The sequence below is a fragment of the Seriola dumerili genome, unplaced genomic scaffold, assembly GCF_002260705.1.
Source record: "Seriola dumerili isolate Sdu_G_001 unplaced genomic scaffold, Sdu_1.0 BDQW01000331.1, whole genome shotgun sequence".
Taxonomy (NCBI): Eukaryota; Metazoa; Chordata; class Actinopteri; order Carangiformes; family Carangidae; genus Seriola; species Seriola dumerili.
This window is the reverse complement of record NW_019174586.1, coordinates 11,777,152-11,793,262: the sequence shown is the minus strand read 5'-3', so window position 1 is coordinate 11,793,262 and position 16,111 is coordinate 11,777,152. Positions and strand designations below refer to the sequence as shown.

Genomic DNA, 16,111 nt, shown 5'->3' with positions numbered 1-16,111 from the left:
TCGATTCCCGGATCAATTGTAAAGAACACAACGGCTCAGAGCCCCTTTCTTGTTATTTAACAAGTAATTTATTCCCGTATTGAGTTAACAAATCAAATTTTTCCTGAAACAAGTGGAAGAAGTTTGCAAAATGAGTTTGTAGCATTTCGATTGCAGAATGGAGAATTCTATCAGAGTCAATTACAGCGAGTTCACTATTGACAGGATAATGAAAATTCTTGTTTTTTTAATTAATTAATTTACTTTAAAACTCAGTGAGGATTGATTAGTGCAGACTGATGAAATGAGCGTGTAGTTTTTTAACGGTGTTACAGAAATCCCCATGTGAGAGAATAGAGCTAAGGAAGTAGTAGAAGTTGTTGAGAAGAACTGTGTGTATGTGCAAATACACACAAGCAAATACATTGGGTATATTTTGGGTTCACTAAACAAATCATGTTCTTTTTTTCTTTTTTTTTTCGTTTGTTTTTTAAGCCGTACGTCTCACAATCCCTCGGACCAGACGAAGATCAATGAAAGCTGGTTTCCTTTACGACGGAAGAACAACACACAAAGCCCTGCAGGTTATCTACAGCGATCAACTCTACCGGGCCGATCACGGCCCAGTACAGTTACCCGCTCTCCGACGCCCCCCCGCCCCCTCCAAGAAACCCCTGCCTGCAGGACATCAAACTCTTCTCCCTCAGCATCAATCTGAGCCAGGCTTGTTCTGCATTTTTCAAAGAACTGCTGTGTCTGCGTTTACATTTGTTCAGACACAAAACCAAGCTGAAAATACATTCAGCGGGAGGACATGACAATAAATGTGATGCCTGTTCATTTTAATGTACTTGTTTGTGCTTAAGAAAACAGTGGCTGAAAGGTCACCCGAAGGTCATGGCTAGCTGCTTTTTCTCCTGCACTTAAAATGGATGTATCGCATTCAACACAAGCAAATGTTAAAGGGGGGAAGGTGCAGATTAACATGAAATATGATGTGTTTAAAACGAAAAAAAAGCACTGTTTTGTTGAAAATGGCGCGTCCTTTTTAAGTGCAGCCTGTATGAGTTGGTGGGTGTGTGGTACCTTAATGACTGAGAAATGGGGAGGGAAAAAAATACAAAAAAAAATACAAAAACAGGCTGTTACCGGGTGGATTTTTGGGTTTTATTATGGAAGAAATTTAGCACGACTTTTAAAAATGTTTACAATATTACGAAACATCCAGAGATTGACGTCTGTGTTGGTTTGGCGCACATTGAAAATGACTGGTTGCCTTTCAGAAGTATGTTTCACGCTGGCATTTTGACACAGATGCTCCTTCTTAAAAGGGAAAGTCCACCATTAGATGCTCTTACACTGTTAGAAATCACCAGTCTGTGATGGAATTATTTTGCGGTTTAAAGATTAAAATATACTCTTATTTTTATAGCATATTCGTTTAATTGTCATTTTGTGCCAGGAGTTAATTTCCTACATTTCCCAGAATGCCTCTAAACCGCCCAGAAATTAGTTTGTTGCTTCAATTGATTCTAGTCTACTAAGGCTAATGTTTCTTTTTAGCGATTGCTAAGTTTTTAAATATTGAACAAAATGCTGACATTTTGTTTTGCCTAGTTGCCCTTTAAAATGAAGCAGTGTCAAGGAGCAGAAAGAAATTTAACCAAAGAGTATTTTTCCCTGCACAAATGGATTTATTTGAAGTTTTTGGCAACTGAAAACTTAAGATATCTGGTTTAAGAAAAATCACAGAGATTAGGTCAGACAACAGTATTTTATTTATATTTTACTCTATGCAACAGAAATATATTTTTACTTATTTCTTTCCTGTGTTGTTAATCACCTTGGGATCACTGAGATTTATTTTGTGACCCTTGAGTGGGCCAACCCCTGAGACTGAAAGCTACTCTTTGTTTTAAAGACCTTTAAAAGTCTATTATTTTTATTTTTTACACTCCTAAAAAGATGTATTATTACCTGTTGCAGAAATATCTGACCTTAACATCCTGTCAATCATAGTCCAATAATAAACCACCAAACAACAAAGCTGATCAGTAATTTAAGCTACATCACCAAATAGTGTTTTTGTAACAGTGTAAGTACTTTAGGTGGATTTTCCCTTTAAAAATCACAGAATAAACTCAGAGCTTAACTGCTTAATATATATGTACTATGACGAAAGTGTAGGTGATGGATTGATTAACAAAACAAGCTATCATGTTGAGTTCACTAACATGACATTTTTACTGAGATCTTTCTTGCTTTCATAGAAACTTTTAAAGTGGAGAATTACTTTCTCAAGCCAAATCTCTTTTCTTTTTTTTTTACTGTAGGTCTCAGGTCTTTAGTGGTCTATCATTTATGTGCTTATTTTGTTCCTGCTTTTTAAAACCCCACAGTAGCTATGGATACATTTAAGACTATTGAACAAATGAATGTATTCAAGAGCTATTTTTTATTTTGTATTGCTTGATTTGGCTGTTGGTTGAGTAATATGCTGAAATCTAATTCAAACGCATCGGGCAAGCCAATCCAGTTATCCCATCCACCTCGCCTCCATGTTTACAGATTAGATCTGCAGCTGCTGTCAGCGTAGTAATGATGGTGAAAGATTAGACAATCCATTCATGGGACAAGTGAGCACTGTCAATCAAATTGAATGCTTGAAGAATGCTTTCTGGTTTACTTGGCGGGTGTTGATGCACACTGTGAAAAAATAATGTCCATCTTAACGTTGAAAGTTATTTTAGATGTCGTGCTATTGTTTTTGAGCAGTGCAACAAAGGAATAACTTATACAATAGCCTCTAATGTTAGGTCTAAAAAAAATAATATTTCATTTTTAATCCAGTAAAAAACTGCGGACCACAAGGTGAAATAAGTAACATTAGAGTTTCATCTTCTCTCTTCATTTGATGACTTCGAGAACGTGCTAACTGGCTTTTGCAATAACTTGCAATAGCTAGTAATTTGATGCACTAGCATATCATCATATTATCAGCTGACTAGCACTGAAAACTAGTGGCAATTTTTGGCAGCGCTAATGCAATCCAGGCTAGTTGCTACAGCTAGTAAGCTAACTAGCCTTTGTGTTTTACATAACCCACTAATTCACATTTGTATGACCATTTTTAACATACGTTACTTTTACATTACAAATTAATCCATCTATTGAATCCAGCACTGGTTTAATTGTTTTTAAGTAAAAATCAGTCATCACATTCCTGGCCAGTTAGCTAGTTAGCCTATGTGTAGCTACAGCTAGTGGGAAAGTTTGCGATCTGTTCTGGTTTTGGGGCGCATTGCAAATGACTGGTTGCCTGTCAGAAGTACAATCATCATCCTAACATTTTACAATACACAATATAAAAAATAATACCAATCTTGACATTAAACTTTTGGATTTGAAGTATGGTGTTTGAATACACCAGCAGTGCACCAGCAGTTAGCCTAACTACCCCAAATTTAAGGATTTACATTAATACAAATCTAATTTTATGTCGAATCATCTGTAAGCGAGGGGAAATTTTTAGTTTAATTTTCTCTCTTGATTTGATGATTTTAAGGATGTGCTAACAGGCTTTTGAAATAACTGATGCTAGTTAATTGATCCAATAACATCAACTGATTAGCAATATTTCACCTCTTGTACCTTATGGCCTTTATATTTTTTATGGCAACACAAACACAATCCAGCTACTTGCTACAGCTGCTAAGATACCTAACACCTAATACATTACAAATGAACCCATCTCTTAAATATAGATGCCAGCTCACTGCTCATTGTTTTACATAAACCTAAAGTTCACACACTGCATACAGCATACACAAGTAGTATAAAGAACTACTTGCCTTCTGGATACATTTTAAATTCAAAATGGTCTGCGTTGGCATAAGATTAGTTCACTTTTTTTTTTACTTGTTTCATTGCATTCCCCAGTTTCTTGTTAAGATGGATATTTTTTGAAGCAGCTGTGTGTGCACACTTTGACAGGACTATCATTGGTTTTCTTGTCTGCTAGAGTCTGGATGTGACCCTTGAGAGAGAGAGAGAAAAAAAAGGGTGTGATTTTACTAAGTGCTTAAACTAGATATTGTGTATCCAAACCCTGGATGGATGTTGGCAGGACAGATACAGTAACTGGTTTGAACTGTGGTGCTCCAAAGTTGGACACTGATGGAGCCAATGAGGAAGGAACATTTTATGTGGTGGTGAAAAGAAAGTGTAAAAATTGTGAATAAACTTTGGACTTCAGTTTGTTGTTATTTCATTGCATTCCCTTTTTCTGTTTACACTTTATTGACTTTCTAGGAATGCTTAATAGGCTCTGTGTTTTGAATAGGCAACGCAATTTGGGGTAATATGTTTTTTGGTTTAATCCAAAAGAGAGAGGAAGGGTTTTATTATTTGTGGTAAGGTTAAAAAAAGGCATCAAGCATACAGTAATAGCTAGCATAAAAGGAAATTATAAAACTTAAATGTGTGTGTGTGTTTTTATAGAGAGAAAACCATAGGAAGTGTATCTGCTATGCTACTGAAAGTGAAGGTACGTTGTTGTTTATGAGGTTAATGACATGTAACATGAGACATCTTGCTCATAATGTATCTTAAGACTTTAACACAGGACTACACATTCTTATGTGGTGCTGCCACTTCTGACCAGAAACCACTGAGTTGTGTTGCTGGTCAGCTATTTTCAAAATGTGATTATTATCTTCTTCCATAAGCTTCGTTCTGAGGTTTTCTCAGGCACCGAACAATATGTGAAGAAACACAACCAGCACAACCAGATGCCATCTCACTGCTGCTTCTAAACAGACTTGTATAAGAGACAGATGAAACCAGATCTTGTCGAAAACAGAAGCAGTGGTTCAGAGAAAATATTTTTTTATTGTGTTTATGTATACATCAAATACTGTGTTCGAATGGTTATTTCTGACATTTTCACAAATTGTCCTTGTTCATTGAGCTTTGCACAAGTTGTACATTACCGTATGTACAATCCCTCTTTAGCTTGATGGGCAGAGCCATATACAATAACAGCTACAGCAGGAACTCCAATGCTATACAAGTATACACTTGAAGAGGCTTTGGAAAAAAGTATTTACAAATTAAATTGCATGAAGCTGTTTATTATCATTTGGTAAATTCTCTAGCTGAAAGCCAGCAAAGAAATAGACTTTGTTTATTAATCTATCTGTTACTGAAAATTCACATACACACAATTATCAGCTGTTAAATGTGTGTTATCCTTTATTCTTAATTGAACATAATTTTTTTGGCTGTTGTTATTTTCCTCGTCTAATCCCGTGTGTGAGTTATCCTGTGTTGCTAGTTGCTGCACGCAGGGAAAATAAAGTTGTACTGGATTGAATTTCACGTACAGCAGCGGACAGCATAGACTTGCATTTATGCAAGGAGATACTTACATCTCACAAAGCCTGCTGGTGAATGTGCTGCGATCTCAGGGGAACGCAAACACTCTGGGGGTCGGGGAGAGAAGATTTGAATATGAAACAGTTCTAATTTGGTGTTTAGCAAAAGATGGGACTGCAACTGAAGTGCTTCCCTTCACTCTGCATCTAAAAACAGAATTACTCACGGAATGAACGTTAAACTAAATTGTTTTTGATTTTAAGTGTAGATGCATAAACATTAAGTGACCCCTTGTGTTTTGTTAAATATATAATAATTTCAATTCTTTTCACTCCACTTAGTGAAGCTAATCTCTTCCAGATATGTTGACAGTTGGCCCCATGTAACTCACAATGGGACCCTTTTCTCCAGATAGGCCTGGAAATAAAGCCACTAAAGACATATCCAACCCCACCCCACGCTATCTGGCCCTCTCAGACCCAACAGCTACGTTCACCCCCAAAGTCTAATATAGATATTTCTTGTTCTTTCTTAATTAACCTCAGAAAATAATTACCAGGCTCCACACTGAACTCGTTCTGCCATGTGTGAGTGCCTTCTACTTCACGTTTCTTTGTGGCTGAGCGGTCTCGTTGTGTTTATGTTTGGAGGGAAATGATAGGTTACAATGCACAGCTGTGAGCTCCAACTGCCATTTAAAAGAAGAAAGAATTCAAGGGCTTCGGGAGGCTCGCTTACTTTAGCATATCCTCAGACGTGCCACATTTCTTCTTAATTGGAGATACACGGAGCAAACGTCGGATGATTATTGAGAATCCTGATGTTTTGCATGATAAATACATCAAATCCTCTGGCAACGAAAATGCCTCAAACTGTAAAATGTTCTATAAGGTGCAATTGACATAATTGACGTCTTCAGGAATTTCTTCGTGTGTGACATGTTCTCTTTTTACTTAACACCTAGGTAAACATGAACAGGTGGTTTGACATGTGGCCCTGGCTTTCATCAGAGAGCTCTAACTGATAACTGATGTCGCTGTTCTCCTCCTCCTGAACAGCAAGTTTCTTTTAGTCTGCTTTTTTTTTTTTTTTTTCGTATCCTGAATTCCCTCTTTGTCTGCTTGGCCGATAAATAGCAGGAGGTACCCTCAGCTCCAGCAGTTCCACACTCCTCCTCTCACACTCAGCATCCATCTGACACAATGTGGACCCAGGCCAGCACTCTGCTGCTGCTGCTGCTCGCCTGCTGCCTCTGGCCGGCGGAGGCTCAGAGCGACGGCAGCAGGAGACAAAGCATCTGGGATGATCCTATCCAATTCAACACCAAGGCTAATGACTTGTGTACCATGATCATCACTGGTCATGGAGAATACACCAGGCTGAGGGTGTCATGCCAGAGCAGCAAGCGTTCCTACTGGTGCGAGTATGTGGGGAAGCCTTACACCTGCCGCTCCTACAACAAAAACCCCCGGCACTACTTCGTCCAGATGATGTGGGACTTCAGGAAGCTCCACAATGCCTGCTGGGCGCCGAGGCAGATCCAACCTCACATGTGCAGGAGGGCAACTAATGACTCTCAGATGGTATTTTCATCTGCTTCCTTCCCCCGGTCATGGCCGGAGGATTCTTCAAGGACAGGGGCAAGACCGGGAGCACAGCCTGCAAGACCTCAACCTCGACCTGAACCTACCAGGCCTGATTCAGTGAGGCAAGCTTCCACGAAATCCTTTCAAGTCCCTACAAGAGTGAAGACCACACAAAGAACCACTCCACAACCACCAACACTGCCTGTGGAGAGCAATGCCAAGAGGATGGCTCGGCAGTACTGTTGGAGGTCACTTCAAGGCATCTGCTCCTTTGTCATTGGGCTGTTTCGAAATTAATGAGAAAGGTACTCACCCTCTTTAATTCATTATGTTGTTTTAGGACTAATCCAAAAGCACTGAGGTGGAAAGGAGGGTATTTGAATCATGTTTGTTTCCAGAATTCATTTGCAAAATTCAAACTTTTGTCTTTTCTTTTTTCTGTCATATTCACAGATGTACAATTCTGACGAGGATAACTTCTGACAAGCCTTGGAGAGAAACTGCGGTAGAAGAACGGCAGCGCTCTCTTCAGGGGAAGGGACGGTACTGCAGTGACTTTCAAACAAACCCCTCCTCACTGAAACTTGCACACATTATCATCCACTGAGAGCCGGTCTAATGTGAAATACTTGGCCAAACATCCTTTCAAAGATGGAAGAACGTCACTACCTGATACTTGATAATGTAATTATTATCATTTCTGCATGAAACACATGTTTAAAATGGCACAAGTACTTTCACTTGTGAGAATATTTCTGCAGATGCTGCATTTTCAAAAATATAGGGATCACAAAAACCCACTTGTGTCACTTATTTGTATTCATGTTTGCATATAATCTACTTGCCTCACTTAATATTACCTTGAATATTACAGTGTTGGGAAGGACCAAGGTTGTAATTTTTGTCTAAAACAGCAGTGATTTCTGTACTGGTGTATTCAGATATAATGAATGTGAAAACGTTATTATTAAATATTGATCTCTCCTAATGAGAAACAACTGTAATACTCCTACAGTAAACATGTAACATGTATTAAATCTGGTGAAAATTTGACAGTAAAATGGTTACGTATGTTTTCTGAAGCTGGAAGAATCACCTGCTGTACTGTGTTTGACCTTTAGGTGTCCCTGTTGCTTTAGTTTCAGAGACGTCTGAGTTCAGTCTGTGATTTTCCCCTGCAGGGACATCTGGCTTGTTTCAAGATATTTAAAGTCATTTTGTTTTTGATAAACTGTAGCGCCAGATGCTCAAGTGAAGGTCTTAAAAGACCCAGATTTATTTGCCTTTGTTTAGAATAAAAGTTATCATAAAGCAGGTGGGACTTCTTGCAGCAGGCAACACAATCTGCCACAACAGATTATGTTTAGTCCTGATACTTCAACATAACTCTGGTAAGCATTCATCACTTAATACAGAGATGCATGTTTTATGTATTTGCCCTTTCCTAAATTTTAATCAAATTTGACTAAGTGCTAAGTAGGAGAGAAATAACTGGTTAAAGTGCATGAAACGGTGAGGAAGAGTAGTCTTTGTCTAAGTGAAATAATTTCACTGTGCTGTTTGTTATGCAGATTACAATTTAACATGTTTAAAAAACTGCATTACAAGCTCCTACTTTTTTATGGCAATAATAACTTTTGAGGTCTTTAAAAGCTTAATTAGAATTTTAAAAGAAATTATTTCACAAGCAGTAATCCGACTCAAAACATCCCTGAAAGTCTAACCCTTCATTGGTTTACTAATCTGAACTCAAAAAACTTTTTAAGCCCTTCAGTCATGTAGTGTGTGTGTGTGTGTGTGTGTGTGTGTGTGAAGGGGAGGGCTGATTCTGCAGCAGCATTATGTAGCTGCAGGTAAAGGACGCTCTCTCAGTTCTGAGGTGTCACTGCTGCAAACTGAAGTTTACTCTCAAAAGTTCAGGTAAGTGTTTTAGTGTCACTCTGTAACGATACCTGGTTACTACTCACTTTGGTATTAGCACAGTATCAGGGCTCGGGTGTAGTGGCTCTCTCAACAGTGACTTCACTTACATCAGTAGGTCCTTTTGTAATAAATAATGTTCCTGTAATAATCCTACAGTGAGTTAAAATGTCCTGTACAGTACATTTACTCTTGCACTGTCCTTAAGTACAATTTTGAGGTACTTGTACTTGAGTATTTTTTATTTTATTGCTACTCACTTTATACTTCCACTAGAGAGAAATATTGTTCTTTTTACCACACTACATTTATTTGACAGATTTAGTTACTAATTACTTTTCAGATTAAGATTTTACAAGCAAGACATATGATGATCTTATAAAATATGACACAGTGCTTTTCTGTTGTACTAACCAGTCAAGTACAAATAACATAAAAGTGACAACACATCGACAGGTCAAAGTAATTCAAAATTCAACTTCCACATATGTAAAGGATCTGAACACTTTTTCCACTGCTGTATATGGTACTTTTCAAATTTAAATTGTACTTATTTATTATGCATAGTAGTAAAGTATTTTCTTTACTTCCTATGCTATCACTATATTCATGTCACCTTTTTCTCTGATGATGCCATCCCAGTCTACCTCTTAAATAAAGGATTAAAACTTTGTCTGCCACTGCCCTTTATTGAATTCAATTTGGGTCTATTCATTCATATCTCTTATTGCACTGTAACGTTTTATTCTGCTGTTCCTTCTGATTTATTCATTTTTATTCAAATTCATTCTTTTAAAATCCAAATATATTTATGAGTTTTTATATTGCCTCTTTTATAACTTTTCTTAATGCCTATTCATGTCTTATGTGAATCACTCTGAATTGTATCTCAAAATGTTTCTGTATGTTTCCTTCTAAAACACAGGTTTAATAGGGGATTAAAATGATTCTTTGTAAGAAGGAAAATGAAAGGGATTAGAGTTCAAATATCTTAATCCAAATTTATCCTCTTGCAGGGTCTTTTGTGTTGGTTTCATGGCTTTCTTCACCAATATCACCATCCTTTTGGTTCTGGCTTGCATTTCCCATCAGCTGATGTTGGGCAGCTGTCAGAAGGGTAATGGGCGGAGGGGACAAGGTGTGGACAGAGGACAACACAAGGAAAGGTCAGGACTAAAGGCTGGACGCCAACCCAAAACTGTCTCTGCACAGCCCATTAAGGGAAAACTGGTCACCAAAGATAAATCTCAGTGCACGTGGGCTGCGACAGGTGACGATCTCTACATCCTCAGCGTCTCTTGCAAGAAGGGGCATAGGAGCTTCAGCTGTGAATATGTTGCCAAACCATCTCTCTGTCCCCAATATACTTCTAATGTCAAACTTTACTGGAAGCAAATCGCCAGGGCGCTAAAGAAGCAGAGGAATCTGTGCCAGGAAAATAGTGCGCTGATCAGGGCAGGTATGTGCAAGAGAGCTGCCAGAGATGCTCATTTCAGATTTCATAATGCACAGAGAAAGACGGCCCTGCCTTACCCTCCACCCCCTGCACCCAGACCTGCCAAATCCTGTCAACCTGGAAACAAGAAGCTGGCAGAGGAGTACTGCGACGACTCCTGGTCGAGCTTTTGCACGTTCTTTTTTACTATGGTGCAGGATTATGATTGCTGAGGCAGAAAAAAGAGTTGGTTCTCTGTGCTGTCACATCAATTCTTAGCTTATTATAGACTTTATACATGCTTGGTGCTTTGAAAAAGTTTTATCTATTCCAAAAAAATAGTTTTACATAGAGTGAAAACCTTTGAAGCAAAAATTCCCATTGTTAAGAATGGCTCCACTCCTCAATAAATACTATTTTTTAATGTTGCTCTGTGATTTGTCGATCTGAAAGAGAGTCACTACAGTGATGACTTGCTTTTTAAGAAAATACTGCACAAGAGCAAAACATTAATGAGACATGAATAAAACTCATTGTTCCCTCTGTGCAATTTCATTTAAAGTCATTTGTTTTCCCGTCGTGATCATACTAAAATGATTTTTCCTCCTCTTTAAAGACAAGAGCGACCTGGCCTGTCCTTTTAAACAATTTCGTTTATATCAAAGCCTCTTTCTGACTCTGTTCTAAAATGTGTGCGCACACTCCTACTAAAGGTATTTGCTAGGAGATTAGAGTTTGAGCACGTTGGGTATTGACACAGTAATTTAACCAGAGGGAGTGTGATTTTTAGACACCTTAGCCTGCATACTTTGGCACTGAGAAACCTCTGAATCCACAGTGTCAGTGTGAAACCACAAAAACCTCACATGTTCTTATTGTAAAATCAAAGGGCTGCTGGGATTTCAGCATTATATTTGGCATTCATACCATGATCAGTGGAACTTCACACTTTAGAAAGTTTGTCAGTATTTACATGTACACTTTGTCAATACTGTATCTGAATATGGTTATGTCAATAAAACTGCTTGAATTGAAATGTTTATCACTTTCTATCGAGTGGAATTCAAATTACTTCAACATATTCAAATGCATTTAATCAGCAATAATCTAGTTATGCTGCAAACTGTTAACGAGCTGTATAACTGGCGATAAAACACTTACTGTATGTGTAGCTTTTATTTTCTCATTGTTAAATGTTCTCTTGCATTAGTTTTTCCTTTCTCACAAGACTTAGCATTGACTTGTACTATAATACTTACTCACTTAAAACAACTTTTGTTGATATTGTGATGCCACCACAGGATTTTTCCCACAGACTTAAACCATGAGCAGCAGTGTGTCGGTACCAACATTCATGAATCATACAGAGAAATCCATCTTTCAACAGATAGTGAACAAGCTCTTTTCTTTGTTTGAAAGTGATACACCTACAATTTTTGAAGATATTTAGCTATTGTTCTTATGAAGGTTGTGTGAAAAACTTCTGCTTAATAAATGTCAAGAGGCAGACACAACTTTCTAAGTGCCTCAGGACAGGCTGGTATTTGAGAAACAGCAATGATTTTCTTTTTCTTGATGATTTGAACTTCATCCCCTGCTGTAAGATAATGCATCACCCACAGCTGAAATCCATTAAGCTCAGGCTCTCAGCAGGTTGCATTCTGGGCAATGTGGGAGATCCCTTGTTGGCATTGTTGTAGTTATACATGACTACATGACGCACCGCCGCTTTATACCTATCTATTCCTATTTCTATTCCTCACTCATCACTAAAGTGTTTAAAGTGTCTGTTATGTAATAAAACCAATATACATTTTTATGCATTACTATACTAAGATGTTTTTGGAGTTTTTATGCCATACTATACTAAGACTTTTGACGTTTTTATGTCTTACTATACTGTGATGTTTTTTATGTTTTCATGCCTTACTATGCTGTGACATTTTTTAACATTTTGTCTTACTAAATGATGATGTTTTTTAATTATTTTTATGCCTTAATATACTATGACGTTTTTATGCCTTGCTATACTATGATGTTTTTTGACATTTTTATGATTTAATATACTATGACATTTTTGATGTTTTCATGCATTACTATGAAGTTTTTTTTTATGTTTTTAAGCCATACTATACTATGAAGTTTTTTTATGTTTTTATGGCTTACTATACTATTAAGTTTTTTTTGATGTTTTTATGCCTTACATTACTATGACGTTTTTATGACGTTTTTATGACTTACTGTACTATGATTTTTTTTTACATGCTTTTATGCCTTACTATACTATGACATTTTTATGCCTTACAATGCTGTGATGTTTTTTGGCGTTTTTACGCCTTACTATACTATGATGTATTTTTATATTTTTATGCCTTACTATACTATGAAGTTTTTTTGATGTTTTTATGCCTTACTATACTATGACGTTTTTATGCCTTACAATACTATGACGTATTTATGCATTACAATACTATGACGTATTTTGACATTTTTGTGCCTTACTATACTATGCCGTTTTTTGACATTTTTATGCCTTACTTACTATGCCTTACAATGCTATGAAAGTTTATGATGTTTTTATGCCTTATTATACTATGAAGTTTTTTGAAATTTTTATGCCTTACTATACTATGCCTTACAATGCTATGAACGTTTATGATGTTCTTATGCCTTATTATACTATGACGTTTTTTGACATTTTTATGCCTTACTATACTATGCCTTACAATGCTATGACATTTTATGATGTTTTTATGCCTTATGATGCTATAACATTTTATGATGTTTTTATGCCTTACTATAATACGTTTTTTGACATTTTTATGTCTTACTATACTATGCCTTACAATGCTATGAAGTTTTTAAAATTTTTATGCCTTACTATACTATGCCGTTTTTTTGACATTTTTATGCATTACTATACTATGCCTTACAATGCTATGACATTTTATGATGTTTTTATGCCTTACTATACTATGCCTTACAATGCTATGAACGTTCATGATGTTTCAATGCCTTATTATACTATGAAGTTTTTTGACATTTTTATGCCTTACTATACTGTGCCTTACGATGCTATGACATTTAATGATGTTTTTATGCCTAATTATACTATGATGTTTTTTTTAAATTTTTATGCCTTACAATATATACAATATATGTCGTTTTTTGACATTTTTATCCTTTACTATACTATGTCGTTTTTTGACGTTTTTAGTTCTTACTATACTATACCTTACAATGCTATGAAAGTTTGTGATGTTTTTATGCCTTATTATAATATGACATTTTTTGACATATTTATGCCTTACTATACTATGACGTTTTTTGACAGTTTTATGCCTTATTATACTATGCCGTTTTTTGACATTTTTATGCCTTACTATACTATGCCTTACAATGCCATGAAAGTTTATGATGTTTTTATGCCTTATTATACTATGAAGTTTTTTGACATTTCTATGCCTTACTATACTATGCCGTTTTTTCACGATTTTATGCATTACTATACTATGACATTTTTTGATGTTTTTATGTCTTACTATACTATGCCTTACAATGCTATGAAAGATTATGACGTTTTTATGCCCTATTATACTATAAAGATTTTTTGACATTTTCATGCCTTACTATACTATGAAGTTTTTTGACATTTTTATGCCTTACTATACTATGACGTTTTTTGACATTTTTATGCCTTACTATACTATGCCTTACAATGCTATATCATTTTATGATGTTTTTATGCCTTATTATACTATGACATTTTTTGACATTTTTATGCCTTACTATACTATGCCTTACAATGCTATATCATTTTATGATGTTTTTATGCCTTATTATACTATGACATTTTTTGACATTTTTATGCCTTACTATACTATGCCTTACAATGCTATATCATTTTATGATGTTTTTATGCCTTATTATACTATGACATTTTTTGACATTTTTATGCCTTACTATACTATGCCTTACAATGCTATATCATTTTATGATGTTTTTATGCCTTATTATACTATGACATTTTTTGACATTTTTATGCCTTACTATACTATGCCTTACAATGCTATATCATTTTATGATGTTTTTATGCCTTATTATACTATGACATTTTTTGACATTTTTATGCCTTACTATACTATGCCTTACAATGCTATATCATTTTATGATGTTTTTATGCCTTATTATACTATGACATTTTTTGACATTTTTATGCCTTACTATACTATGCCTTACAATGCTATATCATTTTATGATGTTTTTATGCCTTATTATACTATGACATTTTTTGACATTTTTATGCCTTACTATACTATGCCTTACAATGCTATATCATTTTATGATGTTTTTATGCCTTATTATACTATGACATTTTTTGACATTTTTATGCCTTACTATACTATGCCTTACAATGCTATATCATTTTATGATGTTTTTATGCCTTATTATACTATGACATTTTTTGACATTTTTATGCCTTACTATACTATGCCTTACAATGCTATATCATTTTATGATGTTTTTATGCCTTATTATACTATGACATTTTTTGACATTTTTATGCCTTACTATACTATGCCTTACAATGCTATATCATTTTATGATGTTTTTATGCCTTATTATACTATGACATTTTTTGACATTTTTATGCCTTACTATACTATGCCTTACAATGCTATATCATTTTATGATGTTTTTATGCCTTATTATACTATGACATTTTTTGACATTTTTATGCCTTACTATACTATGCCTTACAATGCTATATCATTTTATGATGTTTTTATGCCTTATTATACTATGACATTTTTTGACATTTTTATGCCTTACTATACTATGCCTTACAATGCTATATCATTTTATGATGTTTTTATGCCTTATTATACTATGACATTTTTTGACATTTTTATGCCTTACTATACTATGCCTTACAATGCTATATCATTTTATGATGTTTTTATGCCTTATTATACTATGACATTTTTTGACATTTTTATGCCTTACTATACTATGCCTTACAATGCTATATCATTTTATGATGTTTTTATGCCTTATTATACTATGACATTTTTTGACATTTTTATGCCTTACTATACTATGCCTTACAATGCTATATCATTTTATGATGTTTTTATGCCTTATTATACTATGACATTTTTTGACATTTTTATGCCTTACTATACTATGCCTTACAATGCTATATCATTTTATGATGTTTTTATGCCTTATTATACTATGACATTTTTTGACATTTTTATGCCTTACTATACTATGCCTTACAATGCTATATCATTTTATGATGTTTTTATGCCTTATTATACTATGACATTTTTTGACATTTTTATGCCTTACTATACTATGCCTTACAATGCTATATCATTTTATGATGTTTTTATGCCTTATTATACTATGACATTTTTTGACATTTTTATGCCTTACTATACTATGCCTTACAATGCTATATCATTTTATGATGTTTTTATGCCTTATTATACTATGACATTTTTTGACATTTTTATGCCTTACTATACTATGCCTTACAATGCTATATCATTTTATGATGTTTTTATGCCTTATTATACTATGACATTTTTTGACATTTTTATGCCTTACTATACTATGCCTTACAATGCTATATCATTTTATGATGTTTTTATGCCTTATTATACTATGACATTTTTTGACATTTTTATGCCTTACTATACTATGCCTTACAATGCTATATCATTTTATGATGTTTTTATGCCTTATTATACTATGACATTTTTTGACATTTTTATGCCTTACTATACTATGCCTTACAATGCTATAT

At 35.0% G+C, this 16,111-nt stretch overlaps 3 protein-coding genes across 13 annotated transcripts in view; all 3 read left to right on the top strand.

Moving 5' to 3' along the window:
- LOC111232438 (prominin-1-A-like) overlaps positions 1-4,223 on the top strand; it is a 77,403-nt gene extending 73,180 nt beyond the window's left edge. For all 11 annotated transcript variants that reach the window (XR_002665556.1, XR_002665553.1, XR_002665555.1 and 8 more), the window contains one exon: positions 475-4,223. The gene's annotated coding sequence lies outside the window, so the exon portion shown is untranslated. The remainder of the gene's footprint in view (positions 1-474) is intronic.
- Positions 4,224-6,557: 2,334 nt separating this feature from the next.
- LOC111232599 (fibroblast growth factor-binding protein 2-like) lies at positions 6,558-7,496 on the top strand. The gene is made up of 2 exons (XM_022760184.1): positions 6,558-7,246; positions 7,395-7,496. The coding sequence occupies exon 1, from the start codon at positions 6,558-6,560 to the stop codon at positions 7,236-7,238; it is 681 nt and encodes a 226-aa protein (XP_022615905.1). The 3' UTR covers positions 7,239-7,246; positions 7,395-7,496.
- Positions 7,497-8,832: 1,336 nt separating this feature from the next.
- LOC111232750 (fibroblast growth factor-binding protein 1-like) lies at positions 8,833-10,628 on the top strand. Its single transcript, XM_022760391.1, has 2 exons — positions 8,833-8,861; positions 9,878-10,628. Exon 2 carries the CDS (start codon positions 9,897-9,899, stop codon positions 10,527-10,529), a length of 633 nt encoding a protein of 210 aa, XP_022616112.1. The 5' UTR covers positions 8,833-8,861; positions 9,878-9,896; the 3' UTR covers positions 10,530-10,628.
- The last annotated feature ends 5,483 nt before the right edge of the window (positions 10,629-16,111 follow it).

Excerpts from the sequence above, each read along its gene's own strand:
- LOC111232750 (XM_022760391.1), top strand. The coding sequence starts at position 9,897 with ATGGCTTTCTTCACCAATATCACCATCCTTTTGGTTCTGGCTTGCATT.
- LOC111232599 (XM_022760184.1), top strand. The coding sequence starts at position 6,558 with ATGTGGACCCAGGCCAGCACTCTGCTGCTGCTGCTGCTCGCCTGCTGC.